This window comes from Rhinolophus sinicus, chromosome 14 (genome assembly GCF_057876585.1).
Source record: "Rhinolophus sinicus isolate RSI-liver-muscle chromosome 14, RSI-T2T, whole genome shotgun sequence".
Taxonomy (NCBI): domain Eukaryota; kingdom Metazoa; phylum Chordata; class Mammalia; order Chiroptera; family Rhinolophidae; genus Rhinolophus; species Rhinolophus sinicus.
Window position 1 is genome coordinate 80,622,634 of NC_142514.1, and position 27,536 is coordinate 80,650,169.

General features: G+C 38.5%; 1 protein-coding gene and 1 pseudogene across 5 annotated transcripts in view; both read left to right on the forward strand.

Annotated features, from left to right (window-relative positions):
- DTNBP1 (dystrobrevin binding protein 1) overlaps positions 1-27,536 on the forward strand; it is a 129,782-nt gene that overhangs the window by 32,706 nt on the left and 69,540 nt on the right. For 4 of the 5 annotated variants that reach the window (XM_019742973.3, XM_019742975.3, XM_074335198.2 and 1 more), the window contains exons 6-7: positions 5,237-5,369; positions 26,229-26,251. The exons of the other annotated variant lie outside the window; for it this stretch is intronic. In XM_019742973.3, coding sequence (XP_019598532.3) covers positions 5,237-5,369; positions 26,229-26,251 — 156 coding nt within the window. The remainder of the gene's footprint in view (positions 1-5,236; positions 5,370-26,228; positions 26,252-27,536) is intronic. 5 annotated transcript variants of the gene reach the window in all.
- On the forward strand, positions 5,376-15,843 carry LOC141572144 (ribose-phosphate pyrophosphokinase 1 pseudogene; annotated as a pseudogene).

Here is a 27,536-nt window from a genome sequence, read left to right on the forward strand (position 1 = left end):
AGTATTGCTCTTCCTCTGAGACAGGCTCCTCACAAAGATTTGTAAAGCCCTTTTCTACACAGCTGTCAGGCATTCCCAAATGGCTTTTCACAGTAAAATTCCACCTATCTTTTCCACTGATCACTAAATGAGACATATGCTGTTGTTACAGCGAGCAAAATGACAAGATCTGAGCTTCTTGTAAAAGTGTATTTGTGTCCATGGAGACCTGCTAGTGTTTTATGTACATGCAGTCTAAGTTTGGTTACCAAATTAACTCATTTTGTAACAGGAAATTAGCAGGTTGTGACAGGGAAATTAACTTTCTGCCCATTAAAATTCAATATAAAATATTCAGAATACACATCATCTATGTGTGTGTAATTATTATTGAAAGAGATGTTTTAAAGTTTTTAATAATAAAAGAATAAAATGTATGTTTGTCAGTACAGTTCTTCTATATTTTATTACTGGTTTTAAGCCTGTTAAGTTAAAATGGAAAGTTTCCATTGCATCTACTGCTTTAAGTTACTGACAGTAGGGCCTGGTTTGTTGCACTAATACCGGCAACAAAGTGCTGTTGTGTTGTTTCATGTTCCTAAGTTCTCCATCCATGTTTAATTTCTTCTTTTACAAAGTTTAGCATAGCCTTGGAATATTTAAAATAGGTGAACATGAATCATAGATTTGTTATTATTTTATATTTTAGAGTGATGAACTCATTCTGTGCCAGAAATTATTCTTAATTGAATTCAACAGAGTATTAGGGTGTGCAAAGATGAAAAATACAGTCTTACCCTTAAGACTCTTACTGATTCCTGAGAGTGACGCGAGTACACCAATAGCGGTGTAGTGTCAGTCAGAATAGAAGTCCCGTAGAGGGTTCAGAGGTATATGGCAGCACAGAAGAGGAAGAGGGCTCAGGGCTGGGCAGTGGAGGCAAGCGGGGCCACCTCTGGGACAGGCAGAGGTCAGGAGACAGTAACATGCAGGACTGTTCTTGCAGTGATGAGTGGTCCTGAAGGAAAGCAGTAGTGATTGGAAGACTAGATTGTGGCTGGGGTGATAAATCCCGAAGTGCTAAATTAAGGAGTTAAACTGGATTCTTAAAGTACTTGGGAGCCTTTGAAACTTTTTAAAGGGGAAAACATAAATATGAATTTGGTAGTAGCAGTAAAATAACTACTGACTCTCCCAAGCATTTCTTTATATTTATATTTATTTTTTAAATTATTTATTTATTTATTTATTTATTAAATTTATTGGGGTGACATTGGTTTGTAAAATTATATAGGTTTCTAGTGTAGAATTCTATAACACATCATCTACAGAGAGTGCCAAGAAAATATATACACATTTTAAGGAAGGAAAAAACTATTAAAATTGTAATACTCAGTATATACCAATAATAAAAGATGAATACAAGTCATGTTTGACTTCTGCAATTACAAGAGGTGCTCAAAGTGGTTACCATCAATGTCCAGACTTTTCTGATTATGGCGAACTACTTCTTGAGCAACGTTGACCAAAGTGTCCACTTGTATCACTGCACATACCATTTCAGTTTCTTCCCGAAGTACTGCCTGTGTAGCTGGTTTTCCAAGGCACACCACATCCTTTAGGGTCTCCCATTGGTAGAAGTCAAGGGGTGTTAAGTTGGAGGTTCTGTTGCACACTCACACCCCCATTGTCATTGTACTTCCACCACATTCTCGAATTTCAGATACCACTTCAAAATGGTCTTCTTCTCCTCGAATGACAGCCGTGCTTCCACCATTTTCTTTGTCCTGCCTGTCACATGGTGACGCTAGCATTCATTTGATTAATGCCATCTTTTGCGTGAACGTCATACTACACATTGCTACCGTGATTCAATTCAACTTCAAAAAGTAATACATACATATCTCTTTAAATGTGTATACATTTTTTTGGCACCCTTGGTATACATCACATTCTGTACTCACCACCCAGTCAGTTCTCCTTCTGTCACCATATATTTGACCCCCTTACCTTCTTCTACCATCCCTCCACCCCCTTACCCTCTAGTTACTAAACTGTTAATCTGTGTCTATGAGTTTTTGTTTATTTGTCTTCCTTTGTTGTTTTCAGTTTTATATCCCACATATGAGTGAAGTCATATGGTTCTTGACTTTTTCTGTCTGACTTATTTTGCTTAGCATGATCTAAAGATCCATCTATGTTAACGCAAATGGCAGTATTTCATCTTATGGCCAAGTAATATTCCATTGTATATATTCGTATATGCGACATATTCTTTATCCAGTCATCTGTCGAAGGACTCTGGTTGTTTCCATGTTTTGGCATTTTAAATCTAGATTTGCCATTCAGCACAAGAACATGATGCTGTTGGCCTATTCAGAAGGGCATGTGATTAGTTTCTTTCTTGTTCCAGGTTGATACTAAACTATTCATAGGTTTTCACCTGATCCCTGTTTTATTAATGAAGTGAACTAAGGCAGCAAGTTCTGTTTGTACCTAGAACATAATTTCTGACCATGAGAAATTGTCCTGCCTAGGAATCAACTTCATTTGAATTCCTGGCCTCATTAGCTCTGTAGTCAACCAACAGAGCTGGACTCTAAATGGAAATTGCCATCTGTCCAAATAAAAGTAAAAAGGTAAAAAGAACATATACATTTTCAAATATAATTGATTTCATTACATATTTTCTTTTTAGAAAAATCATTTGAAATGTAATCCCCCTCACTTATAAGGGATCGTAAGTCTAAGAACATAGCCTTGAGTTATAATTTACAAGTATATAAGTTTGCCAGAAAAAAATGAAAATTTTATTGATATTTTGGTCTGTTCAATCCATAGGTATTGTTTACAACGTGATTATTTCTGGTCTACAAAATTATTAGTTTTAAATAACTTTTGCAAGCTATTTAAGATGAGCTACAAAACTTAGCTAATCTTTATAAAGTTTTTCTCTGAATTTTTTTATAGTCAGCCATTGCTTATTTACTTACTGCCAAGTGCTAAGTTAGCTACTTTACATACTTTGCCTCACTGAACCCTTTTGGCAGGTTTGCAAGATGTGTGTTGTTAGCCCTCTTTTTACTGATTCACTATTTCATCTCCTCTCATCTCATCTGTAGGGGGCAGAGCTGGGTTTCCAAGCTTGTGCTTCAAAGCCCTGCTCTTAACCAGTCCCTTCTATGCTAAGGATAACATGAAGGCACCAAGTAGCTTAGACTTAAATGGATTCTATATTAAATTTAATTATTCTAGTCCTTATCGCTAATCAAAGTGAAATAGCCTTTTAGATAATCCTATTAGCTAAGATCATCTTTTAAGACTCTGTCCTACTAGTTATGACAGAATGAGCTGAATATTGCTTCTTCAGGACCAGTAGCGTTACCTCACAGGCTAAATCTCCCAGTCGTTTTTCCATTTAACATAATTAAAAAAAATCTGAATAGCAACTAATATAATAACATTATTTTGTTTGTTCCCCCCCACATAAACTTATGTACCATTTATGACATTATTAAAAATCTTAGTTATGATTTTTCATTTATGAAACAATTTTGCAAATTGTTTCAGGTTAGGCTTGCCGTAACCACATATGTTAGCTGCTTAAGGTGGCCCCTGAAAATAGATTCAAAACTGTTATGAACTGCACTATTATCAGCCTTTTTCAAACTTACCAGTGACACATCATTCTGATCAGTCAGTGCCTAACAGGCCTTTGAAGAGGAGAGCGAAACGCCTTGTCGTCACAGTTGGCTTTTCAATAAAGTTTTGTTTCCACCAAATCCCTGTTTTTAAGCTCTAGGTCCTACCAAATAGAAGAGGGAGTTTAATAAGCATAGATATTTAGTAGAGTTAAAATTTAGGATATTAGAAAATGTGAATGTTTCTGGATTTAATAGATCTTTGGATCAAACAAAGATTAATGAAAAACAGGCCAAAATTTGCATCTTAACAACCCTAAAATTGCACATAAAATGTGAGGGATTTGCTCATAAACTAGATGCTACGAAAGCTAATTTAGAAAGTCATGTGAAAATCCAGTGGAAAACTGAAGGAATTTGACGCTCTATAATTGTATTACAGCTGCTTAAGTGAAACAGATTGGAAAGCTGCACAGCCAGCCCCTTTTCTGCTGCCCCTTCCGCGCTGGATAGCTGTGATTCCAGACTGGGGAATGAGATCTTATGTTGCGCCTTTCCCTCCTTCTCCCTCATCTGTTAGATGCCACTCCTTGAGTTCCCATGGCACCTCCTGCCTAGCTCTGTCTGGCTGTGTTGTCATTGAAATATGCCTCCCCTCTACTATAAATTCTTGGAGCACAAAGGCTGTCTTTTTCATCTTTGTATCCCAGTGTCCTCACGTGTGGTGTTTGGTAAATGGCCATGATGCTGTTTGAGTTTCAAAAATCTTTGACCTCTGAAACTTTTCTGTTGTCTGAGAAAAGCATTTCTCGCCTCTGCAACTGTGAAATCTCGGTTTACTTGGCACCTTATCCCTTGGAAATGGTTGTAGTGTAGTGTAAGGGGAACTCAGGTTTGATTCCTGACTGCCGTTCACTAGCTATGTGACCTAGGGCAAGGTGCGGAATGAATTTTGGCAGGTAGGCTTTGGTCTTGAATCTTCTAAGTGAAGGACTGGACTGGATGATTTGCGTGTTCCAGTAAAGCTACAAAGCTCTGTGGCCTGACGGCAGAGTGGTGTAGAGAAAGGCGAGGTGAGTGGTGGACAGAGCTGAGTCCCTGCCCACCAAGCACTGAGTGCGCCTCTTGAGCATTTGCACATCTCGGCAGTACCTTGAAGATTTATGTATGTGATATGCTCGGGCAAAACAAATGCTAGAGTAACTTGAAATCTCCAATATTATATTCAGCATAATTTGTGTTCATTATATTTTGCTGTATTCTCACTATTTGAAATTGATTATTCATGTGTGGAGTATGGGATTAGTAGGATATGTTAGATTAATCAAGATACTCTGGTTCCTCATCGTCCTGGGTAATAGCGAATTTAAAGTGTTGTGAAAACTTACATCTTGAAAATATTTGAAATATAAAAATATACTAAAAAAAGATGATTTGAAGTATGTTTTAATGGTCAGTGTATTTTATTTTGCCTCAAGAAAGTTTGATAAGGAATATTAACTAAATGCAAAACAATCTCAACAGCTTAAGCTTTTATCTTTGGACATTTTTTCTTTTCTCTGTGATGAAGGATTCTAGTTTTTGATGTTTGTTCTTTTTACCTTATATACTTTCAGCTCATTTAGAGGCTAGTTTTGAGGAGATAGAAAACCACCTGCTGAACCTGGAGGATTTATGTGCACAGTGTGAATTAGAAAGATACAAACACATGCAGTCCCAACAACTGGAAAATTACAAGAAAAATAAGAGGTGAGTATGAAAAATTGGCCGCATTATTCATTTTCAATCTCAAAGTTTTCCACAGTACTTTACATGCTACTCTTTATAAGTTTGGACTGATAAAAGACAAGCGTTTCAACATGTAAAGATTATTAATCAGCTTTCCAAACAGGGTATATTTTTTAGTATCACTGTCTTTTGCCATTTTATGGAAATGAGTTCTGAAAAGCTGAGGATAGAATAAAAGGTGGGGAGCAGAGCAACAGGCAAAGCTGTCCAAGAAATTGTAGGAGCCCGACTTCATTTCTCCCAAGTGGCAAATGCCTGAGCTGCTTTTTTCCTCCTATTTCTTTTCTTTTTTATTATCAGAGCAGGATGAAAAGTAACCTGAGCCCAGGCAGTGGAAAGGGCTTTGATGGGTTTGAATCTCAGCCTTATCTCATAATGGCTGTGAGACCTTAGGCAAATTATTTCATCTCTCTTAGCCTGGATATCTCTAGTTTATAGTGAGGATAATAATGAGCCCACCACACAGAGTTGTGAGGATTAAATGAGATAATTGTTATCAAATGCAGTAAGCGCTCTGTAAGTGTAAGTTATAATAAGGATTATTATCGCTAGGCTGACCTGAATGAAAAGGGAAGAGAGATCTCAGGGTGACAGCCCGCTACACTAACTGTGGCATTCCAACTCATGTAATGACATCTTGGGCAGGGTTGGAAGGTGCAAGGTGGGTCCTCCGAATTGCCTAGGGAGGTCCACAGCAACCTGTGAGTGCCTGACTGGCGTCTGTACTGGGCAGAGCGGCAAGTGGAGGAGAGTTGATGGATGAGAGGAAACAGAAGTCGTAGGATTGGAGGCTGGCCGTGGCTGAAGAGCAGGTTTGGTGGGAGAGGGAGAGGATAGGTCGGGCAGAGTACACTGTTGATTTTAAGATGACCATTAAATTGAATAGTTCTGGGTCTAGAGTGTGGCAATAGGAGGAGTGGATTGCTGACATGGACAGGAAGGCTGGTCACTGGCACACAGGAGGTAAAAAAGTGAAGCTAATGTGTAGGTATTGTGGATTATCACACTGATGTTCAACTTTTCTAGAATAATGCCAATGGAAGGGGTAGAGATGAAAACTGAGCATTCAGAAATTCTGTCAGGTCCGTGTGTCCCTAGGGATGGGTCTTAAATGTTAATGAGACGCAAGAATCCCCTGGGGGAGAAGGTTGACAATGCAGACTCCTGAGCTTCATCGTGGGAGAGTCCAGTTCCAAAGCTGATTTCAGTGGTATTGCTTTAGACAAGCATTCCAGGTGATTCCGATAGGAGTGGTTCCGAAACCACATTTTGAGAGACAGGCAGGGTGGGGATTGGATCATATGCAGGCTCTAAAGGGAAGAGTTTTAAAAGAGCTCCAAGGGGGACCACGGATAAAACTGTTTGTGAAAGTAGGTGAGTATATGAATTTTTCAGGAGGCACTATCTATAAATGTCTCTTCACCACACGATTTCAGGAAGGTATATGGCAGCATTAAGAAAGGAGTTCTCATCAGAGGAAGGACTTTTGAATGGATGAGTGTTGGTATCCAGGGGATTCTAGACTGATATGTGGGGTGTGGGAGATAAAGAATTTCCCTCAAGAAGAAGGTAGCAAAATCAGAGGTGTTCAGGCTGGTCTGCAATTTTAAATGATAAAGCAGGAAAACATTGTGTTGTGAAGATGTTAATCATATAAGTATGTTTATTTATAATGCAATAATAATTTCAAGAAACATGGTAGGAAGGCTTAGAATTGTGAAAGGAAATTTTTTTCAGGAATTTGGGCATCTTGGGCACAGGTTCTGTGACCCTCGAAGTTACATGGTTTCTTCATCTGTAAAATGGGGATAAAAACAGGACCTTGGTTATACGGTTGTTTGAAGAATTCAATTAATAAAGTGCTTAGAATAGTGCTTAGCACATGGTGAGTGCTATGTCAGATAGCCAGCGCTGGCTCACTTGTATTATTACTTGTACAACTATGAATAGAAGGAGATTCCGTATTTTTAGTACCAGTTATGTTTTTTGGCTAGTTGAACGCAATAATTCTATGAATATTGTGGTTTTTCAATCAAGATGCTTTGAAGTTTGATTATTTGAAACATAGCATCTGATACTTTAATTCATAAAATTAAATTTCAGGTTTTTATAAGTTAAGCTGATTAGATAGAAAAGAAAGTAAGATTTGGAGCTATGGAATTGTGTTTGTCATTCTTCACCTTTACCCCATGACTTAGATACATTTTAATTAACATATTATAATTTACATGTTAGAAAATGAAAGTTAATTTAGTATTTGGAAAATATCATCACCTGTAATTTAAGTAAAAGTCCAGATGTGCTGCACAAGTTTCACATCTATGTTTCACATAATTGAAATGACCAGAGTATTTATCTTTTTAGAAGTACAGCTGTGTGACAGAAAGAGCACTGTCCTTAGAGTCAAAAGGCCTTAGTCCTGGCTTCATTGGTTTTAACTCTGTGCTCTTGGGCAAGCCATTCACTTTCCTTTATACCTTATCCTGTTGTAAAGCTTTGCTTAGTTTGGAGCCTTTGAAAGACTTCTTAAAAAATTACATCTTTTTAATAAATTTAGTTGTGAAAACAGATTTATTGGTAAGTACTTGTTACTCTGAAGTATGTAAGGAAAGATAGTGTGCCAATTGAGGACTACCAATTTATAATCAGTAGCTTGAAATTTATATGTAAAATAATGGTAAATATGTCATACTTTCATAGGCCATATTTTTAAAAAATTATAAAATTCAGTTTTCATTTCTCAAGAATAGTATGAGATTAATGTAAAATATCATACAGTTTTTAAACCTAACAATATTAGTGAGAAGTTTCAAAGGTGAGAAATTTAAATTAACTTGTGCTTTGTTTAGGATTTTTGCATCTGTATTCATCAGAGATATTGGTCTGTAGTTTTCTTTTTTTGTGTTATCCTTACCAGGTTTTGGTATCAGGGTAATGTTGGCCTCATAAAATAAGTTAGGAAGTACTGCCTCTTCTTCAGTTTTTTTGGAAGAGTTTGAGAAGGATAGGTAGGTATTAAATCTTTGACTGTTTGGTAGAATTCTCTAGGGGAAGACATCTGGTCCTGGAGTTTACTTTTGGGGAGATTTTTGATAATTGTTTCAGTTTCCTTACTGTTGATCAGTCTATTTAGATTTTCTAGTTCATTGTGATTCAGTCTGGGGAGAGTATATGTTTCTAAGAACTTGCCCGTTTCTTCTAAGTTATTGAATTTGGTGGCATATAGTCTTCCATAGTATTCTTGGATGATCGTTTATATTTCTGTGGTGTCCATTTTAACTTGTCCTATTTCATTTCTGATGTTGTTTGACTCTTTTCTCTTTTTTCCTTAGTGAGTCTAGTCAGAGGCTTGTCAATTTTATTAATCTTTTCAAAGAACTAGCTCTTTGTTGCATTAATTGTTTCTATTGTCTTTTTGTTCTATATTTCATTTGATTCTGCTCTAACTTTTATTGCCTTTCTTTTGCTGACTTTGGACTTTATTTGTTCTTCTTTTTCTAGTTTTTTAAGATGTAATGTTCGGTTGTTTATTTGGGGTTTTTCTTGTTTCTTGATCTAGACCTATAATTATATAAGCTTTCCTCTTATTACTGCTTTTGCTGCATCCCAAAAGTTTTGCTAAGTCATGTTGTCATTCTCATTTGTCTTTATCTTTTGATCTCTCCTTTTATTTCTTTGACCCAGTCGTTCTTTATAGCATGTTGTTTAATCTCCATGTATTTGTGGTTCCCCCCCACCCCCACTTCCTTTTGCAGTTGAGTTCCAGTTTTAAAGAATTATGGTCTTAGAATATGCATGGTATGGTTTCAGTCTTCTTAAATTTGTTGAGGCCAGTTTTGTGTCCCAACATATGGTCTCTCCTTGAGAATGTTCCATGTGCACTAGAGCCTCTTTCCATACTGGCAGCCAGAACTCTGGCAGCTAAACTTGTATTCCTTGTGCAGAATATTGGCGAGTTCACCTGAAAAATTGACCAGCCAAAGAGAAAAGACCTTCAGGTATGGGCATTTGGGGAGTTCGCTGATGAAACAGAGGAGTCCACATCTTAACATCCTCTGATGATGAGCCCCACCCTTCTGTACATGATTTCTAATCAACTTTTTGGTGCTTCACTCTTAAATATGAATGGACCGCAAAAATGGTCTCCTACAAGATGGCCTCATATATCTGAGGCTATTACGATTTTTAAGTTTTCTTCTCCTCTCATTCCTATGTGTGTGTTAAAAATATATATTCTATTATTAGTTTATTTTCTATTTATTTTGGTCCATTTCATGTTGAAGGTTTTCTCAATTGGATACTCTTCCTCAGCATTTTGCAACTTGTTTACAGAACCAGTTTGTATGTAATACATCCTAAAATTCTGTGATTAAGTATTCTATGTAACATCATTTGAGAAATTTTCAAATACTGTTACCAAAAAGTAAACTTTTTATTATCTGGTCCATAAAAGTTTCTTAAAAATAAACCTCCTTTCTTTTTAACACAATACCTTACTAACTAATGATTTCTTTTTCTTGCTCTGAAGAAGATAAAGTGTGAACAAAAGGTTGGTTCTGTGTGTGTGTGTGTGTGTGTGTGTGTGTGTGTGTGTGTGTGTTTACAATGTCTGCATGCTCTGTAGCTTGCCAGAAAATCTGGGGCAGGCAACTGGATGGAGATGGAAAGAGTGGGGGAATGAAAGATAATTTCTCACATACTCCAACGCGAATAGTCTCCAATGCATTTTCTCATTCAGCTCCCATTAGTGCCTGTGGAGTGAGCAGGGCAGCAATTATTGGAGTTGAGGAGGAGATTGAGTTACATCAAATCATCTGGCTGCTTAGGGACTAGCATCAGAGCCCAAGTCTTCAAACCCTGCAAACTTGTCTTATTTTTTTGACTTTTGAGTTAGAACAAACAGAATCAGTCCCAGATGTTGATATCAATGTATAGTTAGTTCAGAATGGAGATATGATATTTTGTCATACATTTGATGGACATTCCCAGTACAGACAATAGATTTCTGCCTCCTACAAAAGGAAGGTGACCCATTCCCAACAGTAATTTTGACTTATTATGGCAGATTCTCTCAGTGGGCAGGAAAACACACAGCTTTATGTATATTCCAGGAAAGAGTCTGATAGCACTGTCTTCCCTTGAAAAACATTTAAATAGATGATTTAACCCATTTCTGCATTGAGGGGCATCCTAACTCTCGTGCATGTAAAGTGATGTTGCTATTACCAGTACCTTTTGGGGACAGGAATAGATACTGTCCTGATAAACAGTAAAACATGGGATAGTGCAGAGAATATGGCTATAGGCAGAAGACAAGTACTGATGCCAGTGGCTAGGTTGTCAGTTCAGAAGATTAGCCGTCCAAGTCTTAACTCAGCGATCCCTTGCATAGACTTTCATCAGCAATAGAAAATTTTCGTCAAGTAAACAGAGTTAATATTTAGTATATAAACCAAAATAAAGAACCTAAAACCATGTACATGGATTTTTCTAGCCAGCAATTAGAAAAGTGGACTTGAGATTTGGGAGTCAGCTTACATTTTTAGTCACCGGGTGTTGGGGGAAATAGATAATAAATGTGTAATTTAAAAAGGATAGTTTCAGATAATTATATAGGCTTTGAAAAAAGTAAAGCAGGATAATGCTATAGTGGTAAGGTGGGGGGAGGGCTGCTTTGACGAGGGTGAGCAGGGAAGGCCCTTCTGAGAAGATACATGAGAACTAAGACCTGAATGAGAAGACAGCTGAATAAGGACCTGGGATTATCCAAGCTGAAGGAACAATAGATAAGTTTAGAAGAATGAAGAAGTAAAGCTAAAAAGAAATGTAGAATCTCAACCCTCTAAATTTTTAATTTTTCCAGTACCACCATAATGTTCCTTGGGATGCTCACCGAAATTCTCTCACAATTATTAGTTATATTGTACTTAAAATCAGACATAAGTGTATTTAATGAAAATATTTCTTATTTCCAAACTTCTAGATTTTTGTTTTCCCCTCCAGGATGCAGCATACGATCAGAATGTCTCTGTAAATAGCTACATCTTGAAGAACGGTGTGATTTTAGTAATTCTGCTTAATTATAAATGACAATTTTGACATAGTCTTTCATTAGACTTGAAATCAGCTTAGGGGCATATTAAACTCTAGAAACATTCTCACTGATTCATTTAGACTTTGAAACTTAATTGTTATCTCTTAGAAACTTTCTTGTAAGTGGGGGTCAGTGTTTCTATTGATGAGGTTTAGTTCTCATGCATATTTTGAGAACGGTCATTATTCCTTTTGTTTTATGTATTATAACTGATGCTACAGAACCATGCTCCTTTTTTTTTGTTTGTGTTTGTTTTATTTTTTTGGTAACGTGGACTATAGACTAAGTTTAGAAATCCTCTGAAAGCAAAGCATAACAGATGTTATTGAGATGTCATGGCATATCTTTAGTTGTATTTGACCAATGTGTGTTCTAGAGAATACCCTGCCAAACCCCCGAGCTTCAAGAAATGACTATCTAAACTACCCTAGACAAGCAGTGGGCCATAGGTCTGACGTGTACTTCCCTTTTAGAAAGTTGGAGATGGTGCTGCTAGAGAGGCTTGACAGGAGTATGGCACAAAGGCCTGGGTTTGCTGAGAATAGAACAGAAGAAACCAGTGGCAGTCTCCAGGGTAAAGATGGCTCTGGATCCAAAAGAGAAGGTCCAAAGCACCTCATCCAAAGGAGCTATACAGAAAGGCAATAACTAACTCCTGAGGTTCTGCAATGGAGGTCTGTTTGAATGCTGAATGCAAAGTGGATTAGGAGAACTTTCCCACCGGCAATGATTTTACAAAACGGGAGTGGATTTCTGTATCTGCCAAAGATGGAGTAACATGGGCCAGATTTACTCTCCCACCTGTTACAACCAAAAACCAGAAAAACTAAATGAAATAACACTTTTTAAGACACTGGACATCTGGCAAAGAAGAGAAGTGAGCTCTAATGGATAGGAAACAAGTGAGGTGAGCCCTGTGATGGCTCCAGGATTCTGCCTGATAAGTTTCCTGGCTACAGTGTAGGAAGGCGGTGGGGAGGAGACCTAGGAGGAGGCTGGCATGCTCTCTGAGTTGAAGAGATGGAGCAGACAGTCTGGGAAGAGCAAGGCAGTTAGAGTATACAGGGCAAAGTACTAGAGAGGAGAGAGCTACACAGAAAGAATTCTGGAAATCTGCAGAGGATTTTCCTTGAATATTCATCAGAGTACTGATAATGCATATGAGGAAACTACCTGAGGCAGGATGAGAAACAAACATCCAAGAGGATTAGTTAACAGTGCATGGTGCCTACACAGTGCCTGTTCACAACTGCCACGCTGGAAAAACTTACATAATTCCCAGGGCATTGGGAAGGGCACTCAAGAAGGTCTTCCCTCAGGGGTTATAATGAGCCCTGCTCCAGACCTGCCTAACAAATCATAAAAGCAAACATCAAAAGGATCAAATTGTTTCCAATAAATTCACAGTATCCCAAAACAGCGTTCAATAATACTTGTAGGATCACAAAAATATCTAGCACCCAACAAGGTAAATCACATTGGCATCAAATTGAAGATTACTGGGCAAGCATATTGAAGAGATAAGCAATCAATCAAAGCCAACTGAGAACTGACATAGATGTTAGAATTAGCAGACAAGGACATTCAAACCAGTTATTGTAACTATAAGTTCAAAAAATTAAGTAGAGACATAGAAGATATTTTTTAAAAAAAAGCCCAAACTTTTGTCTCTCTCCTCCATTTTCTCATTTTACTGCTTCCACCATTAAATGCTAGATTTTAGATGGCTTGAGGTGGTTAATTGATAGTAAATTATTATATTTATCAGAATATAATAATCACAGTTTCCAGGCTAATGACTTCTTGGTAAGATAATATGAATTTGTTGGTTTCATGAATGTGTCATCACATCTTACATTTTCTTTCAAAGTGAAACCTACGCTTATGAGCTGGCAAGGAATCGAACTTAACTAAATTCTTGTTATAAAATGTCTGTTGAAGAATAAATCTTGACAGTTGCAGACTTTATGTGTAGTCATAAGAACAGACATAGCTAGAATATTTAACAGGTTATTAGATCATTGGGTTGACAGTAAATACAGTTGAGGGTTGATATTTAAGTTCTTCAAGCTTTATTTTGAACAATGAGTATCCGTTTGCCATCAATACTGACTTAATTCTTTAAAAATAACGTTTCTCTGTGAGTGCACACCCGGAAGCCCACAGCGGCTCGGCCACCTGGGCGCGGGTGTGGACTCCTGCTGGTCCCGCCTCCGGGCACCAAGCGATTTACAGCCGCGCGCTCGGCGCTGGAATGTAAGATGGCGGAGTAGCAGCCGGAGCGGTTGGAACTGAGTCTGGGCGACCTCGGATCGGGGCTCGGCGGCGGCGGCGGTGACTGGGATCGCTGAGCAGTGCCTACGGTAGCCGGTCAAGATGCCGAATATCAAGATCTTCAGCGGCAGCTCCCATCAGGACTTGTCCCGGAAAATTGCTGACCACCTGGGCCTGGAGCTAGGCGAGGTGGTGACTAAGAAATTCAGCAACCAGGAGACCTGCGTGGAAATTGGCGAGAGTGTACGTGGAGAGGATGTGTACATCGTTCAGAGCGGCTGTGGCGAAATTAACGACCATCTCATGGAGCTTTTGATCATGATCAATGCCTGCAAGACCGCGTCAGCCAGCCAGGTGACCGCGGTCATGCCCTGCTTCCCGTACTCCCGGCAGGACAAGAAGGACAAGAGCCGCGCTCCCATCTCGGCCAAGCTCGTTGCAAACATGCTGTCGGTGGCCGGCGCGGATCATATCATCACCATGGACCTGCATGCTTCTCAAATTCAGGGCTTTTTCGATATCCCTGTGGACAATTTGTACGCAGAGCCAGCTGTCCTGAAGTGGATAAAGGAGAACATTTCTGAGTGGAAGAACTGCACTATCGTCTCACCCGACGCTGGAGGAGCGAAGAGAGTGACCTCCATTGCAGACCGGTTGAATGTGGACTTTGCCCTGATTCACAAAGAGCGGAAGAAGGCCAATGAAGTGGACCGCATGGTGCTGGTGGGAGACGTGAAGGATCGGGTGGCCATCCTAGTGGACGACATGGCTGACACTTGCGGCACAATCTGCCATGCAGCTGGCAAACTTCTCTCCGCTGGAGCCACCAGAGTTTATGCCATCTTGACGCATGGAATCTTTTCTGGCCCGGCCATTTCTCGCATCAGCAACACGTGCTTTGAAGCAGTCGTGGTGACCAACACCATACCTCAGGAGGATAAGATGAAGCTTTGCTCCAAAATACAGGTGATCGACATCTCCATGATCCTAGCAGAAGCCATCAGGAGAACTCACCATGGGGAATCTGTTTCCTATCTCTTCAGCCATGTGCCTTTATAATAGAGTAACTTCTGAGGCCTTTACAAAATAAACCGAACCCCGCCCATTGTTTTCCCTTGGTATTTGATGAAAAATACAGCAGAAGACCCAGCTTGCTCCAGTAGCTTTCTACATCCCATATCAGGTATATTAGTGCTTCTCCAAAATGAAGGAACTGCCGGGATTTCCTACCTGCGTTTTCTCATTCTAGCTTCTTTGATTTTGTGAGCCTTGCAGCTTTAACTATAGCTCCGATGCTGCAAGATTTCAGACTTTCAAGTGTGTTATGTGGGGGTGTTTGAATGTGATTGGGAAAGCTCAAACTACTTGGCATGTGAATGCTGCAGGGTTTCCTTGGTTCAGGACTACAGGCAACAGAGTCAACCCAATCCCCTCCTCACCCCAATAACATGTGACAAGTTCTCTAAGGTCTATGCTAAATTAGAAGAGCCCTGGGGAAGCCCAGAACCCAGCTCTGGTTGCTGAGTTCCCATAAGGCAGGAAGCTCTCAGTGTAACAGTGAAATGCTGGCTCTGTGCGCTGCTCCCCTCCCCCTCTCCCCCCCCCCCCCCGCGCCTCCCCCCCTACCCTTTCTGACTCAGGCTAATAGCTCCTGCTATAGATATACTAGTTGAATAGAGGAATTCTGCTTGAGGCTTGAATATTTTGCAAAAACAGCCGCTTGTCAGAATCTCTCTTGAAGAGGTGGGGAAATACGTGCAAAACTGACTGTTTATCAAAGATTTACAGAAACCTCAAGATGGACTCAGATCAGCTGGGGGTCAACGGACCAAAACAAAGAAATGTGGAGATTTCACGCTCTTCCTTGGATCCCCGATGGTGCCTGACAGTCTAGAGTTCTTACCCACCTCTTGCCCTGCCCCCCCTCCCTTGGCAAAAAGGTGCTTGAACTTGAGGCACTTTTACCATGGATTTGCTGATGTGTTAAAGCCCCCCATCTTCTCATTTGGCACCTTCTCAATAAACCTTTGCCTACTTCTAACTGTGATCTATTGAATATCGGCTTTTTGAAGCATCGGGCACACAAACCTTGAGTTGGTTACATGGCGGGGGGGGGGCTGAGGGAAGGTAGCAGAGTGCAGCAGATGCTTTGGGGAGGAAACAGCCTGATCAAGCACCCTCTGCTTGGGGACTGATATTTAGTGTCTTTTGTACCTGTTCCTTTTCCAGTCCCTAGCCAAATACCTTCTTGGGCCCAAATGATGATTGGACCATAGTCTTCTGGAAAGCAAACCTCACTTGCTGTGTATTCTCTAACATTTACATGAGATCATTTTGTGGTAACTTAATCTTCCTTAGCCCATTCCTACTGTAGTACAAGGTTCTAAGTAGTGGTGTAGTGTCTTTTGATTAAGTATTTCATTTTCATCTTCCTTCCTTAGATCTCTTTGGTCTCTCAAATGACCTGACGTTTCTGTTAAAAAGATTAATGTTACTAGCTCTTGCAGAGGAAACTAATAAAGTGTCTGTCTGTGTGATCGGTCTATATCATATCTGAACTGCTCCCTCTGCCGAAGGTTTGGTTTAGGTGTCATGCTGCCCAATGATGGCTCTTATTCTTTGTTTCTAAACTATTAGCTGCATTGTTAAGCCAGAAGACATTGGCAACAGTTTTATTCACCGGTGAGACCTTAAGATGTCTGGGGTGACTTAGAACTAGTTATATACATAGTGTAATTCTGTGCATCATACCTGAATTATAGAATGTATAATGCCTGCTGGATCTCTGGTTCTGATTCCTGGGGGTAGGAATTAGGTATTTTCTTATTGGAAAAGAATGCTTTTTATAATTTATTCATTTTGAACCAATTTTGCCAAGTGTAAAATTTTTCTACATCAGTACTAGTTGACACATGTTTGGTAATTAATTTCAGCTCATATAAGTAAAAACTATTTGGGGAAGGTAAAAAATAAAAATAAACACATAAATAATGTTTCTCTAATAGGTTTGCAGTACTCTTTTCCTGAATTTTTCCTCCCAGTTGTGTAAATACCATCCTGTATATTGGGGTTCGTAAAAGTTTTTGTTTTTAACAGACAATAAAAACCTAAAGTATATATTTGAAATTGAGAGTTGTCAAGGCTAAAGATATACCACTCTTGAGAAAGGTTTATTGAAATTCAGCAAAGCATAATTATTATTATTCTGGGTTAAAAAAAAAAGTTGACCTATTTTTCTGAAGATAGATTGGTTACAGCTTGTGCATTATAATTTTTGGAGTCTGTAATAACTTTCGGTGTTCTAGAATCAGTTTATTAAATTTGGAATAGTGTTTTACGTCTTAAATGACCCAATAACATTTTGGAGTTTGTTTCCTCCAAACTGTTTTTTCAGATTTGCTTCCAGAAGTTTGAAATCAGTTGTTAGTCTTTAGGTGAGCATAATTAAAACCATGGTATGACCTTTTGCTTTTCTCATTTTTCTGGTATTCTTGAAGGATTCTAGAGACGGAACAGGCAGAGACATACTTAGCAGCCTGCCCCCACCTGCTCTGACAGTGGCAGGGAAAATTATGGCAAAGACACCAGCAAGAAAGTGAGGTGCTCCTCTCTACGCCAGCCCTTCCTCTCGCCCTCTCAGGCTTGGCTCTCGCAAGGTTATTTATTTGTGTTGGCCCATTTTTAATGCCTGCCTGCCTGTCTTTTTTCTTGCCTGCCTGCCGCCATTTCTAGTCTTTAGTTCTAGTTCAGAAAATTGGCACTTAATTGTTTCAAAGGCATGCACTTTGTGCTACTGGAGAGGTTTGATACTGGATTTCAAAGAGGAACCTTTCCCCCCCAGAGTGAGTAACATTTTCCTTTCTCTGGAAGCTTCATGTCATGTTTTATGACCAATACCTATGTGTATACTAAGATCAGAGAAGTGCATTATTGCCGTACAAAATAACATTACTTCTTTGAGGAAGAGAAAAATAGACGTTGATATATAGCTCTCCAGGATTAATTCAGTTAGGTGAGAATTTATCCGTTGATATCAATATTTGGTGCTCTCACCAAGGATTTTAAAAAGTTGAAATTTACCACAAGTTGCAGGGCCAGGAAGTGGTAGAGTATCCTTTAAAATTAAAATTATGTGGAAAAGTATCCTTTAAAATTAAAATTATAAAGTAAACATTTAAAATTAAAAAATAAACATTGAATGACTCAAGGAAAGTTAAAACACTATTTTACTTCATAACTGAACTTTTCAAAAGATTTATTAATTCAAATGAACAGACAAGATGCATGGCACACTAAAAAATTATTAATAGAAAATAATGATTATACAAAGGTTGTATAATATGAAGACATTGATAAGAGACCGAAACCAATTTTTTTCTTAGCATTTAGGTAGCTGAGTCCATTGACAAATCAGTCCTTATTTATCTGACCTTGAAACTGTCCATTCTTGACTTCTATAACACTAGTATCCTAAGTTTTCTTTTTTACCTTAGCTTACTTTTCAGTTTCCATTGCAGATGCTTTAATGCTGGTATTCTCTTGACTTCTGTTGTTGGTTATTGCCTCCTCCCATTCTACATGCCCTCCCTGGGTAAGCTCCTGCATATCCTTGGCTCATCTCCCACCCAGATGGTGATCATTATCAAATCACTGTATTTAATTTGGGTCTCTCTCTTTACCTTTAGAGCCAGTTGCCACCTGGACATCTCTCCTTGCATATACCAACAGACGTCTCAAGAGCAGCATGCCCCAAATTATCTTCCACAGCAAAACTTGACTTGTTCTTGTCTCAGTGAGGCATCACCATCTACAGATGTACCCAGTCCACAAACATGGGGTCATTGGCATCTCATTCTCCCTCCCTTACCCTCTCCACTCAGTTCCCAGTCCATTCAGTCCAATGTCTCTTGAGTCTGTTCTTGCCTTTCTGTCTTTATTGGTCATTTCCTAAGTTCAGCCCACGTCTTTGTAGCCTGAATTATAGTGGTAGCCTCCTAACTAGTTGTCTTCTTTACAATCTTGTCCCTCAGACCCTTTATGTTACTGTTAGAGTGTTCATTTTTTTCTAAAATGCAGGTATGATTAAGACTTCTCATCATCTTCAAGATAAAAATTAAGTTCTGACGATGATAATTAGATAACAGTAGCATTTACTGAGCACTTACTATGTACCAGGCACTGTACTTAAAAACCTTAGTCGGCATTAACTCAGAATTCTCATAATGGCCATTTGTGTCGATGTACTCTCCTTTTTACCAACTTGTGGTAAATTATTTAATTTCCTCCAGACGTTGCAGGGCCAGGAAGTGGTAGAGTCACATCAGACCAATGTTCTTCTCACTTAAAAGTCTGTTCAGACCTTTTATATTCTATTGTCTCCACACAAAGCTACCCATACTCTGGGGTTGGATACTGTGGACTGTGAAAAGGATCTTGTTTCTCTTGGTGCATTGACCACTTCAGCTCTTGTGACTGCTAGTTATAAAAATGGGCACGCAATTAGGAATAGAGACAGTGGAAATGTAACGGCTGTATGCGATGTCAGAGGGGTAGTAGATTGGGTGAGGGATATAAATGATAAATGTCTAACTATTACATTGTTTTGTACACCTAAAACTAATTTTAAAAAATGGGCAAGCAAGGTTTTTCAGTGGTGGTGCCACTGGATCAGGAATACATTTGGATATGCGATGTGTGATTTTTTTTTCCCTTCAATCCACTGTCCACTCTATCCACCACAAACTCACTGTGTCTGTGAGGATATACAGTTTCACGTGTGTGGCATGACTGCAGATGCTGAGAAACAACAGACCACAGCCTGGGTAATAAGGAGTGATGGGGTGGGCTAGCGTGGTTTTTTTTCAAGCTGTTCAGACAATTAAAAATTGGGATTTAAAACAATCAGTAATACAAACGTATTAGGATTCTTTTAATAATGTTATAATAAAAATTTTAACCAATTTGTTGTTGTGGATACTTTAAAGTACATCAGTGAGAATAAAGGTGTTTAACAGACCTGTTTTTGAAAATCACAAGATGTCTTCAAGGGCGTGAGGGGTTTTCACTTTCATGTTTACATCAGTGATGACGTTTTTCAGTTTTCTACAGTTTCCTTAAAAGAATGTACTTTCACAGAGCTGGATGGACCCAGATGTTGCCCAGAAATTTTGAGGTAGCTCCAAGTTTCATTTACACAACTCTGGTATTCAGTAGACTTGGGGATTCTACTTAGGTAGCTTTCTGGTGGGGCTAAAATATCGCAGGTAGATCACACCTTGCATTCAGGTAGGCTGAATTTAGCCCTTGAACTGTGTTCTAGATGCTAAAAATTACACATGCTTGGAGTCAGCGAGAGGCGTGGCTTTTATTCCCAGTCGTGTCACTGTGAGGTGTGTCACCCTCAAGCCTCATTTTCCTCACGTGTTAAATAAGGATGATGATACTTACCATAGGGCACTGTTGGTTATAGGAGATGATGTTTGTCAGGTGCCTGGCGTTCTGTGCGGGACACAGTAAGAACTAACAAATCCCTCTCTCATCCTTCTTTATCATACTTTCCTCACCCCCCTTTTTCCCCCTCCAAATCAAATAGATTTTCATGGAAAACTGGTCTAGGAAAGGAATTTTCTTGCAAGTTTGGGGGATTTTAATCCTCAATACATAAGTTAGTGCTGCCACCAATGAGCCCATTTCCTAGACCTTTATTATTTTTATGGGGTCCATTTTTTAAATTCCTAATCTTCTTTGTTACTGTATCACTCAGATTATTTTCAACTTAAATGCCAAGATTCTAGGATCCTGTCATCTTACCACTTTCTAGGCTGTGCTTACCCAAGTAGATAAATATGTAAAACTAGGTTATGTTAATAGCATGATAAATGAGGACTTAGTGCAGTTTTTATGATGAGCTAGCTGCTTTCCAAGAGGTTTGTTTTACAGATAATGTGTTAAAAATGTCTTGTTCTGTAACACATTCCCAAGGCAGGATCTCTGTAAGAAATCACAGACACTTTTAAGATGCAGACAGTTTTGAGAAAATTTACCTCAAACTGGAAAGCCAACTTGACCCCCAACCACCGTCTACCGTGCTAACCACAAACCCTCCAAGCCTGTAAAGACACATTTCCATGACTGTAGAATGCTTGGAAACAGCAGACTTGGTCATAGTGAGTGGTAGGTGGTCCTTTTTGAAAGAGGTCCTGTGAGGTCTTTTCTATGAAGAAGCAGTCACGGTGACAGATTCTGTCCATCAGCCATAGGGAAGGGCTGCTCTTTTTAAGGGTGTTCTTTATAAAAAGAATTGCTGGTCATACTTTAAAAAAATTTCCCCTAAACATTTTCAAGTGTGAAGAAAAACATTAGAATTGATTTTGCAGTTGGTAGTATTTGGAATGCAGTATTTTGCCCTCCAAAATCACAGTGCTAGCTTTTTATCATGGGTTTGTCCTAGGGAAACAGGTTATTATTTAGAGAAAGTGAGCTTCCATCTGTGAGATGGTTGTGTTTATGGAGATATTTATCCAGTGGTTCCAATCTATTAAGTTTGTATCTGTGTGTCTGATTTAGTTGATTTCCATACATATACAGATTTAATATACTTCTTGCAACGTTCCACAGATTTATTAATGTGATGCCTTTTTTGTTTTTAGTCTGCCCTCATAACTCAACCCCTGTAGAGAAAATGATTAAATAGCAGTTTCACCCTTTGGAAATAGTATTAGATTTTGAGTCTGGTGTTATTTGTTGAATGTTGCAGTTTCAGGGTTCATTATGCTAAATTTTGTGAAGGAATTTGCTGAATTGAGTAAATTTTAAAATATAGTAAAATCTAAAAGAATGCATTTCAAGTCTATTTATTTGATCTTCTGAAAATACTGTTAAACTATGAAAAATAAGAGACCCTAATTTTTGAAAATGCAAGTGGCAAACAAGATGTTATAAAATGAGATATTATGTGACCAAGCTTTTTTAATAGAGAATAAAATTCTCTGTCGTTAAGCAAGGGCTTCTGGGAAGAAGCAGCTACTCTGCAGCCAAAGTACTTGATAGTCATGACTTGCTGCGTGTTTTTGGGTCTGACTCTGCACTTGTGTGAATGGGGTAGATGAGACATGACCTCTGCCCTTCAGGAGCTCTGCAGTGTAGTTGTAGAGATGACACCTGTACTGAAGTAACATGCAAGGCACTGCGTGAGGTGTTTTGACACTGATCGAGTTAAGTGCTATAGGAGTTTTGATAAAGGGAGATTGCCGATTGGGTGTCAAGGACGTCTTCGTGGAGAAGATGAGGTTGAACACTGTTTTACACTAATTATTGTCATTACCATTTCTAATAAAATTTGGAGAATAAGCGTAACTTAAAAGCTCCTCCTTGTTCATTTGGTTAACTGAGATTCTGACATAATGGTTAAGAGTAAAATGCCCTCCATGTTCTCAATAAATGTTACCTATCGTCTTCATCGTCAGTTTACTTTCCTTCAGAACTCAGTTTAATCCTTGCTCCTCCAGGAAGCCTTTCCTGTCAAACCAAAGTGTATGAGTTGCTCCTTTTTCTTTATTCCTAGAGAATCCTCAGCACGTCATTACCAGAACACAAATCTATGACATCGATTTCTATTTATGGCTTTACTTCTCTTTCTCACACCAGAATTCCCTGAGGTGATGGACTGTGTGTATTCCAAACCTACCGTTATTCCCACTGCTATTCCTCACTTATTCCTAGTGCCTATATTTTTTTTGAATGAGTGATTGTACTCAACAAAGATTCCATTCAGTATAAGAAAACGGGTATTTACACAAGACTGATGGCAGTAATGATGGAGAGAAATGGATGAATTCAGGATATGTTTTGAGATAGAATTGACAGGACTTATTGTTGGATTGGATGTGGAGAGTGAAGGAGATGGGTAAACCAAAGCCTGAGGAACCTGTTACAGCCGTCATGTGAGGGGAGGGGACTGGGGGAAGATTAGGCTGTTTTGCAAATGCTGGTGGAGAAACCTCCTCCACTGCTGAGTGGAGCTATCAAATAGGCAGTTGTATATGAATCTGAGGCTCCAGGAGATCAAGACAAAATACAAATCAGGAAGTCAGTAGCATAGATGGTATTTAAAGCTATGTAGCAGGATGAAATTGCCTTGTGAGAGAATGTAAGTTAAGGAGAGAAGAGGACCTAGAACCAAGCTTGCAGTGCTACAGCATTCAGTGGTCTGGAAGAGGCGGAGAAACTAACAAAGGGAACTGAGGAAGTTGCGGAAAAACCAGAAGAAACTTTTCCCAAGGAACCGCCAGTTGGGTCAAATGGTGCCTGAGGGGTTCGGGTGACAAGTGAGAGGTGATCATAGCATTTGGCAACATGATGATTGTTGGTGGCCTTCACTGTGCGTGGTGGGCTCTGGGAGCCAAACTAGAATAGTTTCAAGACTGAACGGGAAGTGAGGGAACAGACATCTGTAGCTACCGTGTTTCCCCGAAAATAAGACCTAGCCAGACAATCAGCTCTAATGCTCCTTTTGGAGCAAAAATTAATATGAGACCCGGTATTATATTTATATCATATTATATTATATTTATTACATTATATTCATTGTATTCTATTCTATTTATTATATATATAGTATATTACATTATATTATATTATTATATTATACCCAGTCTTATAGTAAAATAAGACCCAATCTTATTATGAGACCCGGTCTTATAGTAAAATAAGGTCGGGTCTTATATTAATTTTTGCTCCAAAAGACTCATTAGAGCTGATTGTCCGGCTAAGTCTTACTTTCGGGGAAACACGGTAAATCCTTGATCCAGGCCACAGGGGATGGAAATTGTGTCATTTAGCATCACTAGCCTCAGGTTTCCAACCTTCCAAATTATTTCAGTTCCCACACTGAACTCATGATGCACTGCCTTCCAAAATCTTTCTTCTTCCTACATTTTCTGTTGTTAATGAATTCACCTTCCTTTCAGCAATCCAGACTAGAACCCGCGTGGTTAATGTGGTCGTCTCCTTCCACCACTTATCCCCATGTAATCTGTTGCCATGAACTGTTGAGTCTTCTTCATGGCATTTTCCAAATCGGACACCTCCTTTTCATTGCCAGTCCCATTGCCACTTATGTTGCTCTTTCCAGACACTAATTAGCCCTTCTTCAAACTCCTCTAATAGTTTCCAAAGTACTCCCTGCTTTTATTCTCCCCCTTGTCAGTGTATCTATCCATCACAGCTTGAATGTTCTTCCTAAAATACAGCTTCGCTCATGTTATTCTTCTGCTAAAAATAAAACCAGATCCTTTAGCCTGGTACTCAGAATGCTCTGCCTTTTTAACCTTATCTCCCACTGCCTTCTCCTCACTCAACCCGCTCTTCTGAAGTGTTTGCTGTTTCTTCAGTATAACCTGCGTTGGTTGGCCGCCACAGCTTCACTTTCACTGTTACCTCTGTTTGACACGCCTGCCCCTCCCTTCTCTCATATCTTCTGTATTTCCAAATGTTTTAATAAACCTCCTCCATCAAATTATGGAGCCTGCCCTAAGTATTAGGAAATTTCAAGGTTTTCAGTGCTACTGCTTTATCAGTTCTTTAAAAGTTTCATAATACTGAATTTTACCTTAAACCATAGTTACCTGTACCATCACTACCTCAACCAATCTTCATTTTTAGGAATTAGGTGCAGGAATGGTTTACTGTCTGAAGGGAAGTTCCTCCGAAATTTTAACTAACAGTTGAGGATCATGATGTTGTGTAACTAGAGGGTGCCGAGAAAAGGGTCCGCTGCTAGGCCTCTCTGCTCAGTAGCAGGTTCCCACTGATTTTCATGAGGAAGCCAGAAGTTGAAAGGTGAGCATGATAACTCCAAGTGAAAGGCAGCTTTCCTCAACTGGGCAATTACCCATTAATAAAATCCACTAGAGTCTTTGCTTCATTGTCGTTGGTATTTGGGGGTGGGGGAAGAACAGTGTTTGTGAAATTATTACTCCAAGTTTTAACTTTTTCAAATGGGAGGTGCCTTTTAGAAATTTTGCACACTGCTACGTATTCTAAAAAAAGGAGAGGAGAAGCTTTCTAAAGATTACAGTCATGGAAAAAAAAAAATACTCTTTAGAATATTGAACTGAGTGATCTATCATTTCCACCCATCAGTGGCCTTAGGGAATTGTTAATGTGAGGGCATCAGTAAGACGTACATTGAAGGTATCTTTTCAAGATGTTCCCTTATGATACATGTTGCTTTTCTGTTAGGTATTATATTTCAGCTTTCATCCCATTATTGGAATATAAAGTAGACTAGTCATGTTTAATTTGTACCTAATTGTTTGAGAATGAAGTTGGACTATTGGCTAAAGGGAAACAATTGCATTAAAAAAAAAAAAAAGATGGTATTGAAAATGAACATTCTTTTTTCATAGTGAGCTCTATTCTATTCTATTATTTTGAAGAGTGGTATTTGTAGAAAAAGAGGAGTGAGATGACCATCTGATTTAAGAAGCTTCACTCTACTGTTAAAGATTATCCGTTTGGCCTTTCAGCAGGCAGCTTACCAGTCCTCCCTGGCAGCTGTTAAATTGTAGTCAACTATTTTGGAACATGAGGGATATTGTAATTAGTAGTGTGGGATACTGATTTGAGAATTCAAAATATCTTTAGAATGTTGGTAAAACCCACAGTGCAAATAAAAGATAAATGGCTCATATTTTGAATGGGATAACAAGACTTTACAAAGTAAACTTACTTCCTCAAAATTACTTTTTATTAGTACTAACAATAAAAAAAACTATAGTTAGCGAATTATGAAGGAGAACCTGAAAACAAGTTGCTTTGACTTCTTTGTCACAAATGTTTTGTTTTATGATTGTTCATCTGTTTGCTCGCACTTTACATTTCCCCAGGAAGCTTTGTATTTCAGCATCCTTAATTGACACTGACAAAATTAGCAACCAGAGGATTTCCTGGAGGCTTGGACCTTTTGTGTCAGGATGAACTATGGAGCTCAGTCTTTTGCTATGTATTTTCCCCTTTCATTGAAAAGGGGAAATAACTGCTGCTATTCGGAGTAATTTTGTATTAAAGATCTTAAAACTCTGTTGTTTAAAATTTATCAATTTTAAGTGCACTAAGAAAATTAAGTGCTATTATAAACTGATTCTTATATATATCCAAGATGGTTCATAGCTGGCATTAAAATGCTCTGTATTTTCTTATTAGGCCTTCAGTGTTTTAATAGTTTAAATTTTGGTAGTTTAAATTTTTGAGCCATTAATAGGGTAATAGCGGGAAAACTGAAAATAGTAACTTTAGGCTAATTATATTGGTAATTTCGGTAAAGCATTGATACATAAGCATCCAGAGATATCACCCTGGGCATTTAAAATACATACATTTTTTTATAATCTGAGAGCACTTTTTCATTGGTAATAGATTATTTTAAAATTACATTTTCTTTTCTTCTACAGGAAGGAACTTGAAACCTTCAAAGGTAATTTTGTGTTTAATTTTTCACTTTAAAGTAGATGAGAGTTAATTGATGTCAGATGTTCTCTCTTGATGATGATGAAAGAACTCATTCCTTTTTCTTTAAATCCGTTTACATCAAAAAAAAAGTTTGCTTAATACTGTTTTGTAAGTTTTATTTAATCATAAGTGGTTTTGATATGCTCTTTTAGCTGTAACACATGTACCAAGTGAGCGTTTCTCCTAATGACCATTATAAGTAATATGTTAGGATGGCACAGTGCCAACTTTGAGGTTGTTGCCAATCATAGTTTAAGAAGATTCTGTTTTCTGCTGTGCAAAGTCTGGGCCAGGTGCAGGGGGCGTGGCTTGAAGATAGAGCTGTGCCCCTGCCGGTGACCCCACAGTCACCTGAACCTGCTAAAGATGTTCAGTGCTGGGTCCTGCTCTACCATTGTCTTGAAACTTTGGGTAAGTCTCTTACATTTTTCAGGCTTAGTTTTCCCATTTATAAAATTAGAAGCTCTGATGAACTTTATTTTGAGATGCTAAAAGCACCCAGCATTGCTTTTTAATGTTAGGGAACTTCTGAAGATGGAGCAGTGAAGAATTCTTGTTCATGTTTCTCCTTACTGGTCATGGAGAAACCCTAGTGAAAAATAGAGACAGCTAGACTTTCCAAGCAGCTCAAAACCCTTCCACTTCGCTATTTTTCAATTACTCATTGGCAATTAAGTAGTGAAATTACTGTTCTCAGAGAGATTCATTTCAAACCAGAAAAACTTTGAATTACTGCTTGTTATAGTTCACATATAAACTAGTATTGACCTTTAGATTTACTGAATGATTACAATTTTCCAGTATATCATTTACAGTTGGATTATTTCTGTGTGTGATCTGTTTGGGTATTTTACAAAAAATGACTAACCGTCAAGATAAAAGATATAAAGGCTTATTCCTACCATGACTGTAATTGAGCAGACTTGTTTTGGCTAGATTTCTATTAAACTGACTGTAGTGATAGTAAATGATTAAGTTTACGGCCAGTTTGTTGAGGGACTTAACGTGATCGTGATCGTATGATACAATGTACTATCATGACTATTGTTATACTTTATCAATTTGTGAGCCATGACTCTTACTTCATCAGTGGTTTAAAATCAGGTCTGAAATTCTCATGAAATGTTGTTTCCCCTCTCTTTCTTTTTCTCAACTAGCATCTTCTTATATAACATTAGGAGAAGAAAAAAATGAAGTTAATATTAAAAGACAGGCAGGGACACTGATTATGCAAAGTGTCAACTTGCATA